The sequence below is a fragment of the Oncorhynchus keta genome, chromosome 34, assembly GCF_023373465.1.
Source record: "Oncorhynchus keta strain PuntledgeMale-10-30-2019 chromosome 34, Oket_V2, whole genome shotgun sequence".
In the NCBI taxonomy this organism is placed as follows: domain Eukaryota; kingdom Metazoa; phylum Chordata; class Actinopteri; order Salmoniformes; family Salmonidae; genus Oncorhynchus; species Oncorhynchus keta.
In genome coordinates this window covers 19,257,134-19,285,000 of record NC_068454.1, presented here as the reverse complement: position 1 = coordinate 19,285,000, position 27,867 = coordinate 19,257,134, and the positions used below count along the sequence as shown (strand labels likewise).

General features: G+C 44.5%; 2 protein-coding genes across 2 annotated transcripts in view; both read left to right on the top strand.

The window, feature by feature from the left end:
- morc3a (MORC family CW-type zinc finger 3a) overlaps window positions 1–4,043 on the top strand; it is a 30,687-nt gene extending 26,644 nt beyond the window's left edge. Inside the window, exon 19 of the mRNA XM_035749470.2 lies at window positions 507–4,043. Coding sequence (XP_035605363.1) covers window positions 507–654 — 148 coding nt within the window. The 3' untranslated portion in view covers window positions 655–4,043. The remainder of the gene's footprint in view (window positions 1–506) is intronic.
- A 1,218-nt stretch (window positions 4,044–5,261) lies between these two features.
- On the top strand, window positions 5,262–18,869 carry LOC118366791 (chromatin assembly factor 1 subunit B-like). Its single transcript, XM_035749468.2, has 14 exons — window positions 5,262–5,398; window positions 5,818–5,950; window positions 6,265–6,397; window positions 7,855–7,975; window positions 8,096–8,199; window positions 9,342–9,438; window positions 9,590–9,674; window positions 10,090–10,183; window positions 11,012–11,081; window positions 11,690–11,781; window positions 11,894–12,053; window positions 14,524–15,126; window positions 16,602–16,681; window positions 16,937–18,869. Exons 2-14 carry the CDS (start codon window positions 5,825–5,827, stop codon window positions 17,056–17,058), a joined length of 1,887 nt encoding a protein of 628 aa, XP_035605361.1. The 5' UTR covers window positions 5,262–5,398; window positions 5,818–5,824; the 3' UTR covers window positions 17,059–18,869.
- The last annotated feature ends 8,998 nt before the right edge of the window (window positions 18,870–27,867 follow it).

Here is a 27,867-nt window from a genome sequence, read left to right as displayed (position 1 = left end):
TGTAATAACTTCACCATGCTTAAGGGGATATTCAATGTCTGCTTTTTTAAAACTGTATTTATACCCATCTACCAATAGGTTCACTTCTTTGCGAGGCATTGGAAAACCTGGTCTTTGTGGTTGAATCTGTGTTTGAAATTCACTGCTCAACTGAGGGATCTTACATATTATCTGTGGTGTACAGAGATGAGGTAGTCATTAAAAAAAACTATTACCTGACTTGTTAAAGCACATTTTTACTCCAGAACGTATATAGGACGACCATAACAAAGGGGATTAATACTTATTGACTCGAGACATTTCAACTTTTCATTTTTTATTAATTTGTAAAAACATCATTCCATGTTGACATAGTAGGGTATTGTGTTTAGGCCAGTGACAGTCTCAATTTAATCCATTTTAAATTCAGGCTGTAACACAACAAATTGTGGAAAAAGTTAAGGAGTGTGAATAGTTTCTGAAGGCACTGTACATGAACACCCTTTTTCTCTTTGTCTGTCTCTCAGGCTGAGGGAGCTTCGGAGGAGCATTGGTCGTCTCCTGGTCACGTTTGTCCCAGCGTTGGACCTTGAACAAGTCAACTACGACTGTCCAGTCATCGACGAGATCCTCCATCAGGTTCTTACTGATGTGGAGACGTTGGGGCCTGCGTAAGGGCCTGGGGCGGGATATGGATGGAGGGGTTGTCCTCCATCTAACTCTGTGAGGAGAGGCAGACCTGGAGATGGTCACAGAGACTTCCTGCCTCTCCTTTTACCTCAGCGTTTTTACACTTTTTAAATGTATTTTCTATGGATTTTTTACAAGTGAAAGAGGGAATGAACTGAAAAGTATTTATTTGTATTGCTGTACAAACTTTTATATTGTTCCATGACCATGGTGGTACTTAATGATGCAACAAACAGTAAGCTATTTTGCACTGAAACTTTGGGGTTACTGAGTTCAACCTCTCCTTCTCACAAACACTTACTACTCCAATGTGGATGGAGGCTCTAGAATCATGTCAGTGTTCCGGGAAGATGTTTTTCTCTTCGATTACAGGTGACCACAGTGAACTTTCCTGGAATGATGTCAGGAACAGAGGAGTTTTCACTTGATGAGTTAAGGGACATAGTCTCCACCATGATCTGCTCTGTGGCTTGGTAGAAGGACTCCCGTCTCTCCCAAACCAGACATAACCATCAGTTCTACATCGTTCCTAGATCAAGACAGATTAAGTTCAGTATTCAATGTTGCATTCACTCTTATGTGCTCATGTTCATTTATATGCTAAGAAATAATGAAGACTTTTTCACCCAAATCTTGAGTTAACATATATTTTTATTTTGTGTTGTATGTTTTATAACTAGGAGTATGATATCATAACCTCTCCCCTCACTCTTGTCACACGTTTGTCTTATCAGAGTACTATCAATCCCTCTCTGTTCTTTTGAGCTGAGACTGATGTTTCTCTTGAAATAACAGGGTTTTTGCACTCCAGAGGATTTCAAACTTATTCCTACCTCTGGGACGCTAACAAAATTGTCAATTATTAATTAAAAGTTAAGGTCCGAATGCGGGAGATTGTAATGCAAGAGATGGGGGATGAGTCCAGAGAGGTGCAGTGCATTTAGACCCCTTGACTTTTTCCACATTTTGTTACGTTACAGCCTTATTCTAAAATTGATTAAATAGTTTTTCCCCCCTTCATCGATCATCACACAATACCCCATAATGACAAGACAAAAACAGTTTGACAATTTTGCTAATTTATAAAAAATAAAACCTGATATGACATTTACATAAGTATTCAGACCCTTTGCTCAGTACTTTGTTGAAGCACCTTTGGCAGTGATTACAGCCTCGAGTCTTAGGTTTTTTACGTTACAAGCTTGGCATACCTGTATTTGCGGTGTTTCTCCTATTCTTCTCTGCAGATCCTCTCAAGCTCTGTCAGGTTGGATGGGCAGTGTTGCTGCACAGCTATTTTCAGGTCTCCAGAGATGTTCGATTGGGTTCAAGTCTGGGCTCTGGCTGGGCCACTCAAGGACATTCAGACTTGTCCCAAAGCCACTCCTATTTTGTTTTGGCTGTGTGCTTAGGATGATTGTCCTGTTGGAAGGTGAACCTTCACCCCAGTCTGAGGTCCTGAGTGCTCTGGAGCAGGTTTTCATCTGTACTTTGCTCTGTTCATCTTTCCCTTGATCCTGTCTAGTCTCCCAGTCTCTGCCGCTGAAAAACATCCCCACATCATCATGCTGCCACGAACATGCTTCACCGTAGGGATGGTGCCAGGTTTCCTCCAGACATGACGCTTACCATTCAGGCCATGGAGTTCAATCTTGGTTTCATCAGACCGATACAGATAATCTTGTTTCTCATGGACTTTAGGTGCCTTTTGGCAAACTCCAAGCGGGCTGTCATGTGCCTTTTACTGAGGAGTGGCTTCCATCTGGCCACTTTACCATAAAGGCCTGATTGGTGAAGTGCTGCAGAGATGGTTGTCTTTCTGGAAGGTTCTCCCATCTCAACAAAGTAACTCTAGAGCTCTGTCAGTGACCATCGGGTTCTTGGTTTCAACTAGGACCTGAGCCCTAGGATCATGCCCCAGGACTACCTGACATGATGACTCCTTGCTGTCCCCAGTCCACCTGGCCGTGCTGCTGCTCCAGTTTCAACTGTTCTGCCTTATTATTATTCGACCATGCTGGTCATTTATGAACATTTTAACATCTTGGCCATGTTCTGTTATAATCTCCACCCAGCACAGCCAGAAGAGTACTGGCCACCCCACATAGCCTGGTTCCTCTCTAGGTTTCTTCCTAGGTTTAGGCCTTTCTAGGGAGTTTTTCCTAGCCACCATGCTTCTACACCTGCATTGCTTGCTGTTTGGGGTTTTAGGCTGGGTTTCTGTACAGCACTTTGAAATATCAGCTGATGTACGAAAGGCTATATAAATACATTTGATTTGATTTTGATGATTTGGTCACCTTCCTGACCAAAGCCTTTCTCCCCCAATTGCTCAGTTTGGCCGGGCGGCCAGCTTGAGGAAGAGTCGTGGTGGATCCTAACTTCTTCCATTTAAGAATGGAGGAGGCCACTGTGTTCTTGGGGCCCTTCAATGCTGCAGAAATGTTTGGTACCCTTCCCCAGGTCTGTGCCTTGACACACTCCATTCTCGTAGCTCTACGGACAATTCCCTCGACCTCACAGCTTGGTTTTTTCTCTGACAGGCACTGTCAACTGTGGAACCTTATAGACAGGTGTGTGCCTTTCCAAATCATGTCCAATCAAATGAATTTACCCCCAGGTGGACTCCCAAGTTATTGAAACATCAAGGATGATCAATGGAAACCGGATGCCCCTGAGCTCAATTTCAAGTCTCATTGCAAAAGAGTCTGAATACCTATGTAAATAAGCTATTTTTAATAAATGAGCAAAAATGTCAACCTGTTTTTGCTTTGTTGATATGGGGTATTGTGTGTAGATTGCTGCGGAAAAATATTTATTTAATCCATTTTAGAATAAGGCTGTAATGTAAAGAGAAATGTGGAAATCGTCAAGTGGTCTGAATATTTTCTGAAAGCACTATATTTCAAAGCAGGATCAAATTGTTAGCCAGCTCAAACCACTCCAAACTTTGTAGTTCATGAAGAAAGATTGACTCATTGAGGTCGTACAACTGACTCAATATCTTCAACGATCCATATTTAACTGAACCTTTTTATTACTTAACTGGAAAATCAGCAGCTATATCTGGAATGTTTATCAAAGTTAACTGGTTAATTTATTGATTTGTGATTCATCCCTCAATTGGGATTAGAGAGTGGGAATGTGCTTTGTTTTCGCGACACGAGGGAATTTTGGTTGTCCTTTTAGCAATGCAACTGTCCCGGATGTATTATTTCTTTTAAAAATATATTTATTTTTTTCACTGTTCTAAAACGATGCGTTGACTTTTTTTTCAATGTATAGCCTCTACAAAAGATACATTACCAACATTGCTTCTAAAAGTATGCAATGAAAAAACAGACCTTGAAATCCCAATAACATTTATTGACTAACGAATCCTCTGTCACTTTCACATTTCCATACACGATCAGCAATAATTTACTGGGTTGGGAAGGCATCAAAACGGAAACATTATTCATTCGGTGTCATTAGAAGAGCACCTAGCTTCAAAGCGAAAGTATATTTGCTGAATGGTTGGGAAATATTTTAAACAAATTACATTTTTACCTGAAATTACATTACATAACACTTACAATGGCTTGCATGTTATATGTTATTCCGCTATTCTGGAATGCAGATTTACAGATTTTTAATTACCCAGACTCAATTGGGTGCCACAGTATGAGTCATAAAAACCGGAAATGGTTCTAATTGTTTTTTCACCATACATTTTTCCATCTGCAGTTTTAGACCTACTGTATACGGTCTGTGTTTTGTGTAGGTTTACCTTGGCTTGACATTTTGATAACTTGTCCTAGAGAGATGTGCGCAGTTAACTGGAATCAATCATTTGCATTGTGAATTTAAGAGTAAATTGAGGCAAATATAATTATAAAACTCACCTTGTCCTAGAGAATTACACAGATATCAAAACGCCATGCCAATATAAGCCTACAACATATACACAATTAACTTGAATATTTTGTCAAATTCACAATGTGAAAAATGAAAGGCGGCAAAAACGCGCCTATAGCAAGGGCATCTTTTTGTAGGCACTAACCACGGTGGTTCGTTAAATGAAGCTTTTGGAAAAATGTATGGAGTTTTTGGATAAACGCTGAAATTAAGGTCTAGTAAGCACAGGCTTAGGAGATCTTATACGTTTTGTTCTATGATATAAGCAAATATCACTTTTTTTTAAGCATTTATGTAATTTACATTGCATAAAGGCTTCATATTTCATAAAGGTCATGTTATCTCAGAACAAAACATAAGATTTCATGAGCCTGTGTTAATAACCTCGGACCTTGTTTTCGGCGTGTATTCCAAAAATCATATTTCGACATTCATTTTGCCTATAGAAATGGCTGAAAGAACCAAAGCTAAATCATTTCCTGTTTTTAGGACTACAAGCTGGCAAGCTCCTGACACCAAGTCATAAACCTCGCCCATTTCCTTTTAAACCTAACCCTGAATTTAAATTAAGAGCAAAAAGCATTTTTTTTGTGTGTGTGCCAATTTGGACTTTCTCGCTGTGGAATCTGGCTATATGGAAGCTCGTGGAACCCCTTGGACTACTCTGGTATTACCCGCCCCTTCCCTTCTCAGCCTATCACTGCTGACTTCCCTACCGGAAGTTTTTTCCGAACTCTACGCGGGAAACCAATGTTTTCTCTCTGCTGTCCGCTTGTAGATTTGATTCCGCGCGGGACGCAGCAGAAAAGTTAGTCAGTGGAGAAAAAAACTGGTAGGCAGAGATACATGCATATTTATGGATTTGTTCTGGATGCATATTTGAATAATCCAATATTTGATATAACATAATTGTTCATGTGTCTTCGCAAGTTGTTTTACTTCAACACACAGCAATCGAATTAAACTAGTTTAGCCATGGCTGAACTAAGCAAACCAGTAGCTACCAAGCTAACTCTTTTTTTTAATGAATGTAACTTTAAGAGCACTTGGAAGTGGTTAATGGCCCAACTTTCTCCACTGCCTTCCCAGTATGTATTGCAAGTGACTATCGGTGTCAACAACAACAGCTGCTGTTTGTTTAGTTGCTGTAGTTAGCTAACTAACTGTTAACGTTACTAGCTGTCTCTAGTCTAGCTGACACCGACTTTTCAGTTAGCTAACGTTAACGTTACTCTCTTTGCCTGTATTTAGTAGCAAGATGAAGGTGATAACATGTGAGATTGCGTGGCACAACAAAGAACCTGTCTACAGTCTGGACTTCCAGCACAACTCAGAGGGCCGCATACACAGGCTGGCCACAGCAGGAGTGGACACCACTGTCAGGGTGAGCAACAGTTAGCTAGCTATCTGTTTAAAACAACCCCTCCATTGTTGTTTAGTCATTCATTCTCTGGGGTTGTTTCAAGTGTCCCACCTGGAATTGAGAACAGTCTCTATTGTTCTCTCACTCACATGTGCACACACTGTGAACACTATGCATTAGCAGATTGTCACACACACACACACACACACAGAGCTTGGTAAAGGAAACTGTAATAATGTATTGTATGGTGATATACTAATAAGAGAGATAATGACCTAATGAGTGTAGTGGGTCTGTGTGATGCTATAAAGTGTGAGGTCACTTCCTGTGGTTAGTTGTGGCGTGTGGAGATGGGGCCTGATGGGAAAGCAGTGGTGGACTTCCTGTCCAACCTTGCACGGCACACCAAGGCTGTCAACGTGGTGCGCTTCTGCCCCAACAGTGAGCTGCTCGCTTCTGGAGGAGATGGTGGGTCACGATGTAGCAAACGTGTATATATCAACTATAGCATAATTGACAAATAAAATAGTTTGCTATAATATATAAAGATGTGGTTAGATACAGTATATTGACACCCTTGCATGATTCTCTATTCTCAAATAAGTTGAAAAAACATTTGTTTATGTGTATTTGTTTTATTTCCACTGCACAGGACCAAGATCAAAAATATATAAACTGAAATTGAGATTGTTCACAATTATTCCAAATTCCAAATAATTTGGTTAGAGGCAATTATTCTCATTTACTGTGTAATTAATCTAATCTGTGATACTTTGCAGGTGCTTACAGGGTAAACATTGCCATTCAACCAGTAAAAAAAAAAAAACGAAACGATCTTCTCCATTGTAAAGTGCAAGGGTGCCAATAAATGATTTATATACGGTATACACTAGATAACTGATCGAGGGTGCTGTGTTGAAGCCAGCATGCCTCCATCTTGGTACTCTCCCACCATTGTAAAAAATAAATATATATTTTGGAAGCTATAGAAATGCATTTATTAATGTCTGCATTTGTCTTTGCCACATTCATTCTATTCCAGACACCTTAATGCATTCTTTTACATTATATTATGTGAGCTAAACATAAAAAATATATAAAACAATTTCCTTTAAGTATAATTTTTTGACATTATTAATGTTACACCTAAAGAATATTCAAATCCATGTAATTTTGTCCTTGCTACATTTAATTGAAATACTGTAGAATTCTATTTATTCCTGTGAAGGACTGCTCCTACTGAGGAGTCCCAATATGGCTAACCGGTGACTTCAAAGCCTCTCAATGGCCAATACATAGCATCAGCAACCCAGGGTTTATATTCATCATTGGTGCCAGTATATTTGACTGCATCTGTATGACAAATGTTTTGCCATAAAGATATTATATATATATATCTATATCGGAAATAAAATGGAACAAGGATGATCAGTGTCTCCAATTGTAACCCATTGATGCCAACACTGAAGAGAAATACGCTATTTACATTTCAGTCATTTAGCGGACACTTATCCAGAGCATACATTTTTTTGTACTTTACTATGTTCAAGTCATGGATGGGCAGAATCCCTAACCGAACACTTGCCCCCTAAGCCTTTATCGATTGACCACTTACTGATGTGTTCGATAGTGATTACTCGAGTCTGCAAGTGTTTTGGTCAAAATGAGCGTTGAGACGATGCACACTCGACATCCAAATGTCACTTATCAATATTTTAAATCTATTTGCGAGCTGTCTTGGGCAGACAGACGCACACACCGATAGACATTGAGAAAACGACATGTATCTGCTCCTGCCCAAAATATGTGCGAGTAAATCCATCGCTGGTGACTTCATCGGCCAATTTAGCTGGATGTAGACTGCTTTGATAACAAATATTCAGTGTGTGTGTTAATGACTGTGTGTTGATGACTCTGTATAACAGATTCAGCCATCCTGCTGTGGAAGCTGAATGACAATAAGGAGCCTGAGCAGGCCCCGTCGTTCCAGGAGGAGGAGGATAGTCAGCTCAACAAGGAGAGCTGGAGCGTGGTCAAGACCCTGCGGTGATACCCTTTATTCACTCCCCTTATCAACAATACATTGTCCCTTCCCTGTGTATTACTTCATAATCACATTTGTGACTGTTTGTGTGTGCACTGTTTAAATGGTGTTGTGTTTTGTAGGGGACATATTGAGGATGTGTATGATATCAGCTGGACCCGGGATGGGAACTTCATGATCTCTGGTTCTGTGGACAACACTGCCATTATGTGGGATGTAACAAAGGGTAAGACGTGTGTGAGATTACATATAGCTTGTGTGTCTAAATATGTCTATTTAGTTACATTTGTGGCCAAATACTGTATATTGGCACCCTTGGACTTTAATTCTCTAGGTCTTCTAAAATAATTCAAATTGAAGAAAAACATTTGGTCACCTCACCTTATTGGCTTTTCAACATTGCGGAATGAATAGTACTTTGTAAACTTTTTAAACTATTTTAATTTAGAAAATAAAGACATGGCATGGACAAAATTATTGCTACCTTGGAGCTAAATACATTTGTTTCTGTAATATTGAAAATCCAATAAGGTGTTGGTGGCCAAAAGTTGTTCTTTTTTATTTCAACTTATTTTAGAAGAAAAAAAGGTGAATTATTTAATAAATCTGCAAGGGTGCCAATATATTTGGCCACAACTGTATATCTGTGTGTGTGTTATTCAGTAAGGGATAATACCCCAACACGATCATTACTATGGGACAGTTGGAGATCAAGATCAAATTTGAGTATTGAAACAATGTTGCACATGTCAGAGAGACAGACAGCAAGGTTTATACAAATCTCTGCTGTTGAAAACTAAATGTTAGTCTTAAAGAAATGTGAGATAATGTCTAGTTGCTTTTTACAGTGGAGATCAAGTTTATAACTTCCCTGTCTGGGCTGATGATGGTGAATTGCGCACTCAAATGGAACAGAGTAAATAGGCATTTTAAAATCATAGATTTAGCCGGTGGTAACTTGTGTAATAGACACCGTCTGGAATGCGATTTTAACCAATCAACGTTCAGGATTAGATAGAAGCTGTTTTTCAGTCTCTCGATCCCAGCTTTCATGCACCCGTACTGACCTTCTGGATGGTAACGGTGAACAGGCTGAGGCTCGGGTGGTTGATGTCCTTGATCTTTTTATACCTGGATACAGCCCTTAGCCGTGGTATGTTGGCCATATATGACAAACTCCCGAGGTGCCTTATTGCTATTATAAACTGGTTACCAATGTAATTAGAGCAGTAAAATAAATGTTTTGTCATACCAGTGGTATACGGTCTGATATACCGTACTATGGCTGCCAGCCAATCAACATTCAAGGCTCAAACCACCCAGTTTATAATTAGTTATAACACCGGTAATAAGTGTTGTATTTCTCAGGTCAGAAGCTGTGCATCTTTAATGACCATAAGAGCTATGTGCAGGGAGTGACCTGGGACCCGCTGGGCCAGTATGTGGCCACACTCAGCTGTGACAGGTAGGAACACACCCAGCCTCTGGTCCCCCTTTGATCATTGATCAGTGGGACTAACATGATACATAAACGAAGAACCAACATGGACTTGTAGATCTGAACCTTCTTAAACAGTGTTATATGATTGATGATCTGTCTCCCCCCCCTCCCTCAGGGTGATGCGTGTGTACAGTACTCAGAGCAGGAGGAAAGTCTACAGTGTCAGTAAGATGAGCTCTGGATCAGCTGCGGAGGGAGAGGTCAGTATGAGCTGAGTGGACAAACGTTCTCCCATAGATGGGTTCGCTGACAACGTAAAGAAAACAATGTGCACACTTCAATGGGGTAGAAGTCTGTGTTTTGATTCTGCATAGCCAGAAAGCTGCCAACTATGACAATAAGCTACCATTGGGGAATTGTAAGTAACATTGTTTCAGCTAGTTTTGTCTTTTTCTTGATACCATGTCTGGTTTTGAGGTGTTTTGACAGGAGACGAACTATAGCTTAGATGATGTCAACACTAAGCCAACTCTGTCTGTTTTGCCCCATATGTGTCAGTTTTGTTGCCAAACAGCTATCTATACACACACATACTTTACACTCACACTAAACACAATCATACACACACCAAACACTCTTTAATGTGATGGTGTTTGTCTGTTTATTTGTGTGCAGGTGAAACAGTACCGAATGTTCCATGACGACAGCATGAGGTCTTTCTTCAGACGCCTCACCTTCACACCGGACGGCTCCTTCCTGCTCGCCCCAGGTAAACGCACACACGCACTCACACAGAAACAGCTAGGCCTTGTTCACATTGGTAGTTTGAAGTGATTCAAATACAATTTTTTGCGTATCTGATACGAATCTGTTTCATTTCCTGCAGTCTGAACAGCCAAAAAGCAAATGGATTCAGATGTCTCAAGCCACATTTTAAACCACCTTCGTAGGTGGTTTGAAGTCCGATACAAAACAGATTATTTCCCATGCAACCTGTCTGAATGTTCAAATCTGATTTATTTAGACAGTTATTTGGCGTATCTTGTTGGTTGCTAGCTACTCTGTTGACAGTTTGACAAGAACATGTGCTAGCTAACTGGTTTGTTAATTATTTACAAACAAATGAGTAAATGTGCTAGCAAGGTAAACAGTTACCTAACTAGTTGACTGCTGTAGCTAGACATAAAGGACTAGTTTTGAAAGTTGGATCATTTTATCCTTTAAAGGTGTTCTTACACAATGATTTTGAGTTTACTGAGAAACATCCATGGCAGGCATTGTCACCTTAGCTTGTTACATAACTTCTACCTGTCGTTATTATGACAACTAGCATAGCCATGTCAGCAAATGACTGCTGTCTGAACACACACACACACATGGAAAATAAAACTGATTTGAGCGTGGAGGCCTGCATTGTGAACAAGGTTTTATCCTGTACATCCATCTGGTGATTTGAAACAGGAAGTAATTGTGTCCTGTGCTGCTGTCATATCCTGTGATGGTGTAGAGGTCATGGGTGACATCCTGTTTAACCCATCTCTTTTCTCCCTCTGTGTCCCTCTCCCCTCTCTGTCTGTTTGTGTCTGTCTCTCTGTAGCAGGGTGTGTGGAGGCGGGAGAGAACATCACCAACACCACCTACGTCTTCTCCAGGAAGAGCCTCAAGAGGTAACTGCTGCCAACGAATAGCCCTTTTGTGGACAATAAAGATTAATTGAACTGAGACTGTCCAGGTCTGGAGTTAGCTGCAGTCTCTGGGTCTGTTGCTCTAGGTCAGTATTTCCCAACTCCAATCCTCCAGTACCCCCAGCAACACACATTTTGTTGGATAGCTTGATGATTAGTTGACAAGTAGAATCAGGCATGCTTGTCCAGGGACTGGAGTTGGGAACCGCTGCTCTACTGTATGTCTTAGAGCTGGATATGGACAAAAATCCGGTAAATTGCCTGAATTGATGAGAGAACGAAAGGTTTATAACACTAATGTGCACCGTTTAAAACAATAATTGATTCTTAAACTACTACTACTAGTTTGATGGTTGTACCCATTAATTGTCCCATTAACAATCACCCATATTAGCAAACTTTTTTAAATTTAGAACTTTTCTCTAATATAGGCTATCGTAATGAACGATATCGGCCAAATACCTGCAATAAGTGATCAGTGTGGATAATTTTCAGTTTATCATCCCAGCTCTAATAAGTCTTGCTCTCTTAGTGTGTAGCTGTATCAGAGTAAGGGTGAAACTGGATGCATCTGCCTTTCTGTATTCTAGGCCCATAGCTCACCTGCCCTGCCCTGCTAAAGCCACCCTGGCTGTACGCTGTTGCCCTGTCTACTTTGAGCTGAGGACCAAGAAGGGAGAGGGTAAAGACACAGCTCTTCTACTGATTATTACTCATTTATATATTTCATTTATTCAGCAAACTCTTATTACCCAAGATATAAAAGGATAGCTAACTCTCTCTCTGCTCCCCAGATGGCAGTGCTCAGCCCCTGCCCAACACGTTTGGCTTGCCCTACAGACTGGTGTTTGCTGTGGCCTCTGAGGATTCCATCTTCCTTTATGACACTCAGCAGACCCTACCTTTCGGCTACGTCTCCAACATCCACTACCACACACTCAGCGACCTCACCTGGTAGTCCACACAAAACATGCAACATAATACAGAATGACACAATACAGAACAACAATCATTAGACAAGGACAGAACTACATACTGAACTACATACATTTACATACATTTATTTTAAAAGGCACACGTAGCCTACATATCAATGCATACACACAAACTATCTAGGTCAGATAGGGGAGAGGCGTTGTGCCCGCAAGGTGTTGCTTTACCTGTTTTCTGTTTATTTGAACAATATGAGATGGGAGGAAGTTACATCCAATAAGGGTTCTATATAATACTGTACGCTTTCTTGAATTTGTTCTGGATTTGGGGACTGTGAAAGACCCCTGGTGGCATGTCTGGTGGGGTAATTGTGTGTGTCAGAACTGTGTGTATAAGTTGACTGAAAATCATTTTGGATTTTCAACTCAAATCAAATTTTATTTGTCACATACACATGGTTAGCAGATGTTAATGCGAGTGTAGCGAAATGCTTGTGCTTCTAGTTCCGACAATGCAGTGATAACCAACAAGTAATTTAACTAACAATTCCAAAACTACTGTCTTATACACAGTGTAAGGGGATAAAGAATATGTACATAAGGATATATGAATGAGTGATGGTACAGAGCAGCATAGGCAAGATACAGTAGATGGTATCGAGTACAGTATATACATATGAGATGAGTATGTAGACAAAGTAAACAAAGTGGCATAGTTAAAGTGGCTAGTGATACATGTATTACATAAGGATGCAGTCGATGATGTAGAGTACAGTATATACATATGCATATGAGATGAATAATGTAGGGTAAGTAACATTATATAAGGTAGCATTGTTTAAAGTGGCTAGTGATATATTTACATAATTTCCCATCAATTCCCATTATTAAAGTGGCTGGAGTTGGGTCAGTGTCAATGACAGTGTGTTGGCAGCAGCCACTCAATGTTAGTGGTGGCTGTTTAACAGTCTGATGGCCTTGAGATAGAAGCTGTTTTTCAGTCTCTCGGTCCCAGCTTTGATGCACCTGTACTGACCTCGCCTTCTGGATGATAGCGGGGTGAACAGGCGGTTGGTTCGGGTGGTTGATGTCCTTGATGATCTTTATGGCCTTCCTGTAACATTGGGTGGTGTAGGTGTCCTGGAGGGCAGGTAGTTTGCCCCCGGTGATGCGTTGTGCAGACCTCACTACCCTCTGGAGAGCCTTACGGTTGAGGGCGGAGCAGTTGCCGTACCAGGCGGTGATACAGCCCGCCAGGATGCTCTCAATTGTGCATCTGTAGAAGTTTGTGAGTGCTTTTTGGTGACAAGCCGAATTTCTTCAGCCTCCTGAGGTTGAAGAGGCGCTGCTGCGCCTTCTTCACGACGCTGTCAGTGTGAGTGGACCAATTCAGTTTGTCTGTGATGTGTATGCCGAGGAACTTAAAACGTGCTACCCTCTCCACTACTGTTCCATCGATGTGGATAGGGGGGTGTTCCCTCTGCTGTTTCCTGATGTCCACAATCATCTTAGTTTTGTTGACGTTGAGTGTGAGGTTATTTTCCTGACACCACACTCCGAGGGCCCTCACCTCCTCTCTGTAGGCCGTCTCGTCGTTGTTGGTAATCAAGCCTACCACTGTTGTGTCGTCCGCAAACTTGATGATTGAGTTGGAGGCGTGCCACGCAGTCGTGGGTGAACAGGGAGTACAGGAGAGGGCTCAGAACGCACCCTTGTGGGGCCCCCGTGTTGAGGATCAGCGGGGAGGAGATGTTGTTGCCTACCCTCACCACCTGGGGGCGGCCCGTCAGGAAGTCCAGTTGCACAGGGCGGGGTCGAGACCCAGGGTCTCAAGCTTGATGACGAGCTTGGAGGGTACTATGGTGTTGAATGCCGAGCTGTAGTCGATGAACAGCATTCTCACATAGGTATTCCTCTTGTCCAGGTGGGTTAGGGCAGTGTGCAATGTGGTTGAGATTGCGTCGTCTGTGGACCTATTTGGGCGGTAAGCAAATTGGAGTGGGTCTAGGGTGTCAGGTAGGGTGGAGGTGATATGGTCCTTGACTAGTCTCTCAAAGCACTTCATGATGACGGAAGTGAGTGCTACGGGGCGGTAGTCGTTTAGCTCAGTTACCTTAGCTTTCTTGGGAACAGGAACAATGGTGGCCCATTGATGTTTCTTATAAAAATACGTTATGCAGTCAGTCTCTCTTCAACTCTAAGCCAAGAGAGACTGGCAGCATAGCATTTATATCAGCCCTCTGATTACAATTAAGAGCAAAACATTCCGCTCTGTTTTTGATGAGCTTGAGGTAGAAGATGCCTTAACCACAGATCTAGGATCCGATGACCCCACTACTCCCAATCCTAAACTGCACTGAAAAATATCTGATCCTGTGTCAGTGTTTAGGGGTAACCTCTAAGTACTGTTTAAGTAGTTGTTGTTGTGTGGCATTGTTCCGGTCTGTGGTGTTTTTACCCAGTCTCTTCAGTGATGTCATATCCTTTTGTAGGTCTCGGGATGGTTCCTTCCTGGCGGTGTCGTCTACAGATGGCTACTGCTCCTTCCTGTCCTTCTCCCCTGGTGAGCTGGGCACGCCCCTCAAGGAGCCCCCTGTCCTGGAGGTCGTCACCCCTGGCAATGGGCTCGAAAAGAAGGGCAAGAAGGTTGCAACGGCCCGCACGGTGTCCCCCGTCCCCAAAACAACAGAGCGCACCGCCCCTATTCACCCCACCCCTAAAGAGGCCCCCAGCACCCCCATCTCCTCCCTCACCTCCCCTGGCCCCCCCCTGACCCCTGGGGGAGAGGAGAAGAAGAACCCTGGTAGGGCCAAGACCCAGCCCCGTAGGATCACCCTCAACACCCTGGAGGGGTGGGGCAAGCCCAGCACCCCCAAAGCGCCTGCTGCTAGTGCCCCCAAAACCCCCACCACGGCCAGCACCAGCACACCCTCCACCCCTCAGCAGCCTCGCCTCACCCTCTCTACCCCCAACACCCCCCTCGCCCCCTCTATAGCCCAGCCCTGCCTGACGCCAAAAGCCCAATGCAGCAGTGGTAAAACCCTGGGCCCCAGCACCCCTAAAGCTAGCACCACCCCTAAAGGGCCTGCCCCCAGGTAAGAGCACAAATACAAGATTGTGTGTGTGTTTTTGCCTGTCTCTGTTTATATGCTTGCCTGTGAGTCAGAGTTGGTGCGTGTATTTCGTGAGAGTGTGTGTCTGCATGTGTGAGTAGCTTTTGCACGCTGATGTATCTTGATCCTGGTTGAATCACTCATCATGTGAGCCACCACTTAATAAAGGGATAGATGAAACCCTTCTCGCTATAATGTCTGCCCCTGGTCCATAAGCTCAGAACTATCCCGCTCTCACTGTTCCTACTGGAACTGACTTTTCTGATAACTACTTTGAGGAAAGATGTACTTATTTTGATGTGGTTGTCCCACCTAGCTGTCTTAAGATGAATGCACTAACTAAGTTGTCCTGGATAAGAGCATCTGCTAAATTACTAAAATGTAAATGTAATGTTGCTTGATGCTATAGCCTAGATGCTAAAGCCGGACTGCCTCGCTATCTCTCGCAAGACTACGGTATGTAAATGTATGCAAACTCTCATTCAAATGGCCTGTGGTGAGTGGAGCCAGACAGCCTGACTGGTGCCTACATACAGCTACTACATAACTGCCACATCACTGGATGGAAAGGAGCAGTTAGACTGGGAGAGGCTGGTGGGAGATGGGAGCACCAGCCAGGCAGCATGTCTAGTGTAGGGAAGGACATTGAGCCATTTCCCCACTAATGTTTCCATTTATTGCAAATGTTTGTGATATATTTTGTAAACTTAGATTTTCAGATGTTGCAGATGATTTGTCGGTTGGGGCGGCAGGGTAGCCTAGTGGTTAGAGCGTTGGACTAGTAACCAGCAGGTAGCCTAGTGGTTAGAGCGTTGGACTAGTAACCGGAAGGTTGCAAGTTCATTTTGTCATTTGACAAAATGATGAGCGTGCTTGTAGCATGTTTGGTCATTAGCTACTGTCTGTCAGAACAAACCCTGTCTGGTATTCAGGGTTTGTTGGACCTCACCACTGTTAATCAAGTACTGATTGTCCTGAGAAGCTGCCGGCAGATAATAGATGGGCTGTGTGTGTGGGACATTATCAGTCTATATGAACACAGATTGAATGTGCAGAAGTGAAGTTATATTTGTTATTATTTGCAGGTCTAACTTTTCTCTATGAATCCTAAATTCGGTGGAAGTTTTTCTTATGTAGGCCTCCACTGATAGCTCTATGTTTAGTTCTGCTGTTGTCTTAGGACTAATTCCTCAGCCACCTTTTTTAATTTATTTTACTAGTTAAGAACAAATTCTTATTTTCAATGACGGCCTAGGAACAGTGGGTTAACTGCCTGTTCAGGGGCAGAACGACAGATTTGTACCTTGTCAGCTCGGGGGTTTGAACTTGCAACCTTCCGGTTACTAGTCCAACGCTCTAACCACTAGGCTACCCTGCCGCCCCAACCGTACCTACTCAAGAGTTGGGTAGAATCCCCTTCTAAGTGACTGTTCTCTCTCTTTACCTTTTGATTTCAGACGGATATCTCTGACTCCTGTCATCTCCAGATCTCCAGCTGCCTTCAGCACACCCTCCTCCACAGAGAAAGCCAAACATGGTCAGTATATCCTGCAACAACTTATGACGCGATTGGCCAAGCACTTTACAACAAGACCAGCAATTGGCTATGGACAGTATTATCATTACTGGTCTTTGTAATGGGGTCTGCCTCTGAGAGCCCAACTTATGAAACATCAACAACATTTGAGTATACTAAATTATTAAATCTTATTCCTAAGAACTGTTTGTTTTATCCAGTCCAGTGTTCTGCCTATGATTGATGCATCTCTTTTGGTTCAACTTATTTCCCCAGAACGGCCCTCTCCCCCCACTGACCCTGTGTGCCAGCCCCCAGAGTCCAAGCGGACCAAAACCAACACCCTGGCAGGCAAGACAGGGGTGGCTCTAGCCTCAGGGTCAACACCCAAACCCTAAGGACCCCATGTTACTAAGAACACTGAAACACGAGTACAGAGCAGCACAGAGAGTGGTGTCAACATGCAACTCACATATTATCCTCCTACACTCACACACACACTTTTGGAGTTTAGCCTACTGAACTGCATAGACTGGTGTTGTCAGCTAAAACACACAAGTTCACAGAGCGAAGACTGGCATTTTTCTTCTAACGTTATTATGTAACTTCACGTTCTCAATCTGTAGCTCTTTTTAGTGGATAACCAGGTTATTGTGAAATTTAAATAAAGGATATGAAACAAAAAGTTTAAAATAGGCTAAAAGAAGCCTAGATCACGTATGAAACTCAATGGTCATTGACTTTTAGTCAGAATTATTGTCTGTATAAGTATTATATTAGTACACTATATATACAGTGTCTTTTCGAAAGTATTCACACCACTTGACTTGTTACACATTTTCTTATGCGACAGCCTTATTCTCAAATGTATTACATAACATTTTCCTCAGCAATCCACACAATACCCCATAATGACAAAGTGAAAACATGTTTTTAGACATTTTTGCAAAGTTATTAAAAACAAACCTTTTCTACATAAGTATTCAGACTCTTTGCTATGAGACTCAAATAAGCTCAGGGGCATCCTGTTTTCATTGATCATCCTTGAGCTGTTTCTACATCTCAATTGCAGTCTGTGGTCAATTCAATTGATTGGACATGATTTGGAAAGGCACACGCATGTCGATAAGGTCCCACAGTTGACAGTGCATGTCAGAAAAAAACAGAGCCATGAGGTCGAAGGAATTGTCCGTAGAGCTGTGAGAATGGATTGTGTCGAGGCACAAATCTGGAGACGGGTACCAAAACATTCTGCAGCACTGAAGGTCCCTCATTCTTAAATGGAATACGTTTGAAACCACCAACACTCTTTCTATAGCTGGCTGCCTGGCCAAACTGAGCAATTGAGGGAGAAGGGCCTTTGTCAGGGAGGTGACCCAAGAACCCGATGGTCACTGACTGAGCTCCAGAGTTTCTCTGGAGATGGGTGAACCTTCCAGGACAACCATCTCTGCAGCACTTCACCAATTAGGCCTTTATGGTAGTGGCCAGACGGAAGCCACTCAGTAAAATGCACATGACAGCCCACTCTGAGTTTGCCAAAAGGCATCTAAAGAACTCTCAGACCATGAGAAACAAGATTCTCTGGTCTGATGAAACCAATAACTCTTTGGCCTGAAAGCTAAGAGTCACGTCTGGAGGAAACCTGGCACCATCCCTACGGTAAAGCATGGTGGTGGTAACGTCATGCTGTGGGGATGTTTTTCAGCAGCAGGGACTGGGAGACTTGTCAGGATTGAGGCAAAGGTGAATGGAGCAAAGTACAGAGAGATCATTGATGAAAACCTGCTCCAGAGCACTCAGGACCTCAGACTGGGGTGAAGGTTCACCTTCCAACAACCCTAAGCACACAGCCAAGACAACGTAGGAGAGGCTTCGGGATAAGTCTCAATGTCCTTGAGTGGCCCAGCCAGAGCCCGGACTTGAACCCGATCGAACATCTCTGAAGAGACCTGGAAATAGCCATGCAGCAACGCTCCACATCCAACTTGACAGAGCTTGAGAGGTTCTGCAGAGAAGAATGGGTGAAACTCTCCAAATACAGGTGTGCCAACTTGTAGCATCACACACACGACGACTCGAGGCTGTAATCACTGCCAAAGGTGCTTCAACAAAGTACTGAGTAAAGGATCTGAATACTTATGTAAATGTCATATTTCAGTTTTTTTATTTTATAAATTAGCAAACATTTCTGAAGCAGTTTTTGCTTTGTTATTATGGGCTATTGTGTGTAGATTGAGGGGGGGGGGAAACAATTTAAGCAATTTTAGAATAAGGCTGTAACGTAACAAAATGTTGAAGTCAAGGGGTCTGAATACTTTCCGAAGGCACTGTACAAAAGTATGTAAAATGCCTTCTGCTATTTCAGCCACACCCATTTGCTGATAGGTGTATAAAATCGAGCACACAGTCATGCAAATTCCACAGACAAACTTTAGCAGTGGAATGGCCTTACTGAAGAGCTCAGTGACTGTCAAAGTGGCACCGTCATAGAATGCCACCTTTCCAATAAGTCAGTTTGTCACATTTCTGCCCTACTAGAGCTGCCCCGGTCAACTGTAAGTGCTGTTATTGTGAAGTGGAAACGTCTAGGAGCAACAACTGTTCAGCCACGAAGTGGTAGTCTACAAAAGCTAACAGAATGGGAGTGCTGAAGAGCTTAAAAATCGCCTGTCCTCGGTTGCAACACTCACTATCAAGTTCCAAACTGCCTCTGGAAGCAATGGCAGCACAAGAACTGTTCGTTGGGAGCTTCATGAAATGGGTTTCCATGGCCAACCAGCAGCACCCAAGCCTAAGATCACCATGCACAATGGAGTGGTGTAAAGTTCACCAACATTGGACTCTGGAGCACTGGAAACGCGGTCTCAGGAGTGATGAATCACGCTTCACCATCTGGCAGTCAGACAGACAAATCTGGGTTTGGTAGATGCCAGTAGAACGCTACCTGCCCGAATGCATAGTGCCATCTGTAAAGTTTGGTGGTGGTGGAATAATGGTCTGGGGCTGTTTTTAATGGATCGGACGAGGCCCCTTAGTTCCAGTGAAGGTAAATGTTGACGCTACAGCATACAATGACATTCTAGACGATTCTGTTGCAACAGTTTGGAGAAGGCCCTGTCATGTTTCAGCATGACAATGCCCCATGAGCACATCTAGAGACATACAGAAATGGATTGTTGAGATTGGTGTCGAATAACTTCTTGTATTTTTTTTGGGGGGGGGGTACTTTTTACCACCTTTTTCTCCCCAATTTTGTGATATCCAATTGGTAGTTTCAGTCTTGTCCCATTGCTGCAACTCCCGTATGGACTCTGGAGAGGCGAAGGTCGAGAGCCATACGTCCTCCGAAACACGACCCTGTCAAGCCGCAGTGCTTCTTGACACACTGCTCGCTCAACCCAGAAGCCAGCAGCACCAATGTGTCAGAAGGAAACACCGTCCAACTGGCTACCATGTCAGCGTGCATGCGCCCGGCCCGCCACAGGAGTCGCTAGAGCTCGATGGGACAAGGACATCCCAGCCAGCCAAACCCTCCCCTAACCCGGACAACGCTTGGCCAATTGTGTGCCGTCTCATTGTGCCTGCACAGAGACCTGACCTCAACCCCATCAAACACTTTTGGATGAATTGGAACGCCGAATGCGAGCCTGGCGTAATCGCCCAACATCAGTGCTCTTGTGGCTGAATGGAAGCAAGTCCCTGCAGCAATGTTCCAACATCTAGTGGAAAGGCTTCCCAGAAGAGAGAAGGCTGTTATAGCAGCAAAGTGGGGACCAACTACATATTAATGCTCATGATTTTGGAATGAGATATTTGACAAGCAGGTGTCCAAATACTTTTGGTCATGTAGTGTATGTTTTTATATATTAATGTCTGTATAATGCTGTGGATTTTGGTAACATTTCAATTCAATGTTTGTCTAAAAAAAAAAAAACATTGCCTGCGTCTTTCTAAAAACATTCCCATGAAAAGCAGTCTACTACTACTACCACCACCTGCGGTTAGGGACCCATCATACTACTACTACTACCACCTGCGGTTAGGGACCCATCATACTACTACTACCACCTGCGGTTAGGGACCCATCATACTACTACCACAACCTGCGGTTAGGGACCCATCATTAGGGACCCATCATACTACTACCACCACCTGCGGTTAGGGACCCATCATATACTACTACCACCACCTGCGGTTAGGGACCCATCATACTACTACCACCACCTGCGGTTAGGGACCCATCATACTACTACCACCACCTGCGGTTAGGGACCCATCATACTACTACTACCACCACCTGCGGTTAGGGACCCATCATACTACTACCACCACCTGCGGTTAGGGACCCATCATACTACTACCACCACCTGCGGTTAGGGACCCATCATACTACTACTACCACCACCTGCGGTTAGGGACCCATCATACTACTACCCACCACCTGCGGTTAGGGACCCATCATACTACTACCACCACCTGCGGTTAGGGACCCATCATACTACTACCACCACCTGCGGTTAGGGACCCATCATACTACTACCACCACCTGCGGTTAGGGACCCATCATACTACTACCACCACCTGCGGTTAGGGACCCATCATACTACTACCACCACCTGCGGTTAGGGACCCATCATACTACTACCACCACCTGCGGTTAGGGACCCATCATACTACTACCACCACCTGCGGTTAGGGACCCATCATACTACTACCACCACCTGCGGTTAGGGACCCATCATACTACTACCACCACCTGCGGTTAGGGACCCATCATACTACTACCACCACCTGCGGTTAGGGACCCATCATACTACTACCACCACCTGCGGTTAGGGACCCATCATACTACTACCACCACCTGCGGTTAGGGACCCATCATACTACTACTACCACCTGCGGTTAGGGACCCATCATACTACTACCACCACCTGCGGTTAGGGACCCATCATACTACTACTACCACCACCTGCGGTTAGGGACCCATCATACTACTACCACCACCTGCGGTTAGGGACCCATCATACTACTACTACCACCACCTGCGGTTAGGGACCCATCATACTACTACTACTACCACCTGCGGTTAGGGACCCATCATACTACTACCACCACCTGCGGTTAGGGACCCATCATACTACTACTACCACCACCTGCGGTTAGGGACCCATCATACTACTACTACTACTACCACCTGTGGTTAGGGACCCATCATACTACTACTACCACCACCTGCGGTTAGGGACCCATCATACTACTACTACTACCACCTGCGGTTAGGGACCCATCATACTACTACTACCACCACCTGCGGTTAGGGACCCATCATACTACTACTACTACCACCTGCGGTTAGGGACCCATCATACTACTACTACTACCACCTGCGGTTAGGGACCCATCATACTACTACTACCACCACCTGCGGTTAGGGACCCATCATACTACTACTACTACCACCTGCGGTTAGGGACCCATCATACTACTACTACCACCACCTGCGGTTAGGGACCCATCATACTACTACTACTACTACCACCTGTGGTTAGGGACCCATCATACTACTACTACCACCACCACCTGCGGTTAGGGACCCATCATACTACTACTACTACCACCTGCGGTTAGGGACCCATCATACTACTACTACCACCACCTGCGGTTAGGGACCCATCATACTACTACTACCACCACCTGCGGTTAGGGACCCATCATACTACTACTACTACCACCACCACCTGTGGTTAGGGACCCATCATACTACTACTACCACCACCTGCGGTTAGGGACCCATCATACTACTACTACCACCACCTGCGATTAGGGACCCATCATACTACTACTACTACTACCACCACCACCTGTGGTTAGGGACCCATCATACTACTACTACTACCACCACCTGTGGTTAGGGACCCATCATACTACTACTACTACTACCACCACCACCTGTGGTTAGGGACCCATCATACTACTACTACCACCACCTGCGGTTAGGGACCCATCATACTACTACTACCACCACCTGCGATTAGGGACCCATCATACTACTACTACTACTACTACCACCACCACCTGTGGTTAGGGACCCATCATACTACTACTACTACCACCACCTGTGGTTAGGGACCCATCATACTACTACTACTACTACCACCACCACCTGTGGTTAGGGACCCATCATACTACTACTACCACCACCTGCGGTTAGGGACCCATCATACTACTACTACTACTACCACCACCACCTGTGGTTAGGGACCCATCATACTACTACTACTACCACCACCTGTGGTTAGGGACCCATCATACTACTACTACTACTACCACCACCACCTGTGGTTAGGGACCCATCATACTACTACTACCACCACCTGCGGTTAGGGACCCATCATACTACTACTACCACCACCACCACCTGCGATTAGGGACCCATCATACTACTACTACCACCACCTGCGGTTAGGGACCCATCATACTACTACTACTACTACCACCACCTGTGGTTAGGGACCCATCATACTACTACTACCACCACCTGTGGTTAGGGACCCATCATACTACTACTACCACCACCACCTGTGGTTAGGGACCCATCATACTACTACTACCACCACCTGTGGTTAGGGACCCATCATACTACTACCACCACCACCTGCGGTTAGGGACCCATCATACTACTACTACCACCACCACCACCTGCGATTAGGGACCCATCATACTACTACTACCACCACCTGCGGTTAGGGACCCATCATACTACTACTACTACTACCACCACCACCTGTGGTTAGGGACCCATCATACTACTACTACCACCACCTGTGGTTAGGGACCCATCATACTACTACTACCACCACCACCTGTGGTTAGGGACCCATCATACTACTACTACCACCACCTGTGGTTAGGGACCCATCATACTACTACCACCACCACCTGCGGTTAGGGACCCATCATACTACTACTACTACTACCACCACCACCTGTGGTTAGGGACCCATCATACTACTACTACCACCACCTGTGGTTAGGGACCCATCATACTACTACCACCACCACCTGCGGTTAGGGACCCATCATACTACTACTACTACTACCACCACCACCTGTGGTTAGGGACCCAACATACTACTACCACCACCTGTGGTTAGGGACCCATCATACTACTACTACCACCACCTGCGGTTAGGGACCCATCATACTACTACCACCACCACCTGTGGTTAGGGACCCATCATACTACTACCACCACCTGTGGTTAGGGACCCATCATACTACTACTACCACCACCTGCGGTTAGGGACCCATCATACTACTACCACCACCACCTGTGGTTAGGGACCCATCATACTACTACCACCACCTGCGGTTAGGGACCCATCATACTACTACCACCACCTATGGTTAGGGACCTATCATACTACTACCACCACCACCTGTGGTTAGGGACCCATCATACTACTACCACCACCTGTAGTTAGGGACCCATCATACTACCACCACCACCTGTGGTTAGGGACACATCATACTACTACTACCACCACCACCTGTGGTTAGGGACCCATCATACTACTACCACCACCACCACCTGTGGTTAGGGACCCATCATACTACTACTACCACCACCACCTGTGGTTAGGGACCCATCATGCTACTACCACCACCACCTGTGGTTAGGGACCCATCATACTGCTACCACAGTTAGGGACCCATCATACTACTACTGCTGCTACCACGGTTAGGGACCAATCATACTACTACTGCTGCTACCACGGTTAGGGACCAATCATACTACTACTGCTACCACGGTTAGGGACCAATCATACTACTACTGCTACCACAGTTAGGGACCCATCATACTACTACTGCTGCTACCACGGTTAGGGACCAATCATACTACTACTGCTGCTACCACGGTTAGGGACCAATCATACTACTACTGCTACCACGGTTAGGGACCAATCATACTACTACTGCTACCACGGTTAGGGACCCATCATACTACTACTTCTGCTAACACGGTTAGGGACCCATCATACTACTACTCCCAGGGGTTAGGGACCCATCATTCTTCTTCCAGGGGTTAGGGACCCATCATCATTTTTATTTATTTTTTTACCTTTTTTAACTTGGCAATTCAGTTATGAACAAATTATTATTTTCAATGACAGCCTAGGAATAGTGGGTTAACTGCCTTTTTCAGGGGCTGAACGACAGATTTTTAACTTGTCAGCCCGGGGATTTGATCTTGCAACCTTTCGGTTACTAGTCCAACGCTCTAACCACTATGCTACCTGCCGCCCCATCATACTACTCCCCAAGGTTAGGGACCCATCATACTACCACTTCTTGGGGTTAGGGACTCATTACACGACTACTCCCAGCGGTAAGGGACCCATCATACTACTACTACCACCACCTGCGGTTAGGGACCCATCATACTACTACCACCACCACCACCTGTGGTTAGGGACCCATCATACTACTACTACCACCACCACCTGTGGTTAGGGACCATCATACTACTACTACCACCACCACCTGTGGTTAGGGACCATCATACTACTACTACCACCACCACCTGTGGTTAGGGACCATCATACTACTAATACCACCACCACCTGTGGTTAGGGACCATCATACTACTACTACCACCACCTGCGGTTAGGGACCCATCATACTACTACTACTACCACCACCTGTGGTTAGGGACCCATCATACTACTACTACCACCACCTGCGGTTAGGGACCCATCATACTACTACTACTACTACTACCACCACCTGCGGTTAGGACCTATCATACTACTACCACCACCACCTGTGGTTAGGGACCCATCATACTACTACCACCACCACCACCTATGGTTAGGGACCCATCATTCTACTACTACCACCACCACCTGTGGTTAGGGACCCATTACACTACTACTCCCAGCGGCAAGGGACACATCATACTACCACTTCTTGGGGTTAGGGACCCATTACACTACTACCAGCGGCAAGGGACACATCATACTACCACTTCTTGGGGTTAGGGACCCATTACACTACTACTCCCAGCGGTAAGGGACCCATCATACTACTGCCAGTGTTAAACAACTATGAACTTTCATTGGATGCTGTTTTTAAATTCAAGCACACAAGCTAGGCATGAACATGAGTCTTTACATGGAGAATGAAGGTCTCAACTGCTTTGAGACAAAGTAACCATCCTTTGGCGACGAGACTGTCCAGATATACAGATTGAGTGGAAAGGCTCTAGCATGACACCATAATTGAGTTACTGTGATTTATACATGTTGTTCTACAAATTAAAAGAAGAAAGTGGAGTTTGATTGGACACACCCTAAGAAAACCGGCCACCAATATCAATCGGCGGTCCTTAAAATGGAACCAACAAGGGGAAAAGAAAGGGGTTGACCCAGAAAAACTTGGAGGTGATACCTCAGGCAGAGGGAAAGCCTGCCACCTAGAAAAGCCTGCCACCTAGAAAAGCCTGCCATCTAGAAAAACCTGCCTCCTAGAAAAGCCTGCCACCTAGAAAAACCTGCCTCCTAGAAAAGCCTGCCACCTAGAAAAACCTGCCTCCTAGAAAAGCCTGCCATCTAGAAAAACCTGCCACCGAGAAAAGCCTGCCATCTAGAAAAACCTGCCTCCTAGAAAAGCCTGCCATCTAGAAAAACCTGCCTCCTAGAAAAGCCTGCCATCTAGAAAAACCTGCCTCCTAGAAAAGCCTGCCACCTAGAAAAACCTGCCTCCTAGAAAAACCTGCCTCCTAGAAAAGCCTGCCACCTAGAAAAACCTGCCTCCTAGAAAAGCCTGCCATCTAGAAAAACCTGCCTCCTAGAAAAGCCTGCCATCTAGAAAAACCTGCCACCGAGAAAAACCTGCCTCCTAGAAAAACTATTCACAAACCTTCATGAACAAGCACAAGACAGGGATTTTTTACTAGGATTAAATGTCAGGAATTGTGAAAAACTGAGTTTAAATGGTGTACAGTGGGGCAAAAAAGTATTTAGACAGTCACCAATTGTGCAAGTTCTCCCACTTAAAAAGATGAGAGGGCTGTAATTTTCATCATAGGTACACTTAAACTATGACAGACAAAATGAGAAAAGAAATCCAGAAAATCACATTGTAGGATTTTTAATGAATTTATTTGCAAATTATGGTGTAAAATAAGTATTTGGTCACCTACAAACAAGCAAGATTTCTGGCTCTCACAGACCTGTAACTTCTTCTTTAAGAGGCTCCTCTCCTCCACTCCTTACCTTTATTAATGGCACCTGTTTGAACTTGTTATCACACTCCAAACTCCACTATGGCTAAGACCAAAGAGCTGTTAAAGGACACCAGAAACAAAATTGTAGACCTGCACCAGGCTGGGAAGACTGAATCTGCAATAGGTAAGCAGCTTGGTTTGAGGAAATCAATTGTGGGAGCAATTATTAGGAAATGGAAGACATACAAGACCACTGATAATCTCCCTCGATCTGGGGCTCCACGCAAGATCTCACCCGGTGAGAACGGTGAGCAAAAATCCCAGAACCACACGGGGGGACCTAGTGAATGACCTGCAGAGAGCTGGGACCAAAGTAACAAAGCATACCATCAGTAACACACTACGCCGCCAGGGACTCAAATCCTGCAGTGCCAGACGTGTCCCCCTGCTTAAGCCAGTACATGTCCAGGCCCGTCTGAAGTTTGCTAGAGAGCATTTGGATGATCCAGAAGAAGATTGGGAGAATGTCATATGGTCAGATGAAACCAAAATATAACTTTTTGGTAAAAACTCAACTCGTCATGTTTGGAGGACAAAGAATGCTGAGTTGCATCCAAAGAACACCATACCTACTGTGAAGCATGGGGGTGGAAACATCATGCTTTGGGGCTGTTTTTCTGCGAAGGGACCAGGACGACTGATCCGTGTAAAGGAAAGAATGACTGGGGCCATGTATCGTGAGATTTTGTGTGAAAACCTCCTTCCATCAGCAAGGGCATTGAATATGAAACATGGCTGGGTCTTTCAGCATGACAATGATCCCAAACACACCGCCCGGGCAACGAAGGAGTGGCTTCGTAAGAAGCATTTCAAGGTCCTGAAGTGGCCTAGCCAGTCTCCAGATCTCAACCCCATCGAAAATCTTTGGAGGGAGTTGAAAGTCCGTGTTGCCCAGCAACAGCCCCAAAACATCACT

Coding starts and splice junctions, on each gene's coding strand:
- LOC118366791 (XM_035749468.2), top strand. CDS start 5,825: ATGAAGGTGATAACATGTGAGATTGCGTGGCACAACAAAGAACCTGTC. Junction 5,951..6,264: donor GAGTGGACACCACTGTCAGG/GTGAGCAACAGT, acceptor TCCTGTGGTTAG/TTGTGGCGTGTGGAGATGGG. Junction 8,200..9,341: donor TATGTGGGATGTAACAAAGG/GTAAGACGTGTG, acceptor TGTATTTCTCAG/GTCAGAAGCTGTGCATCTTT.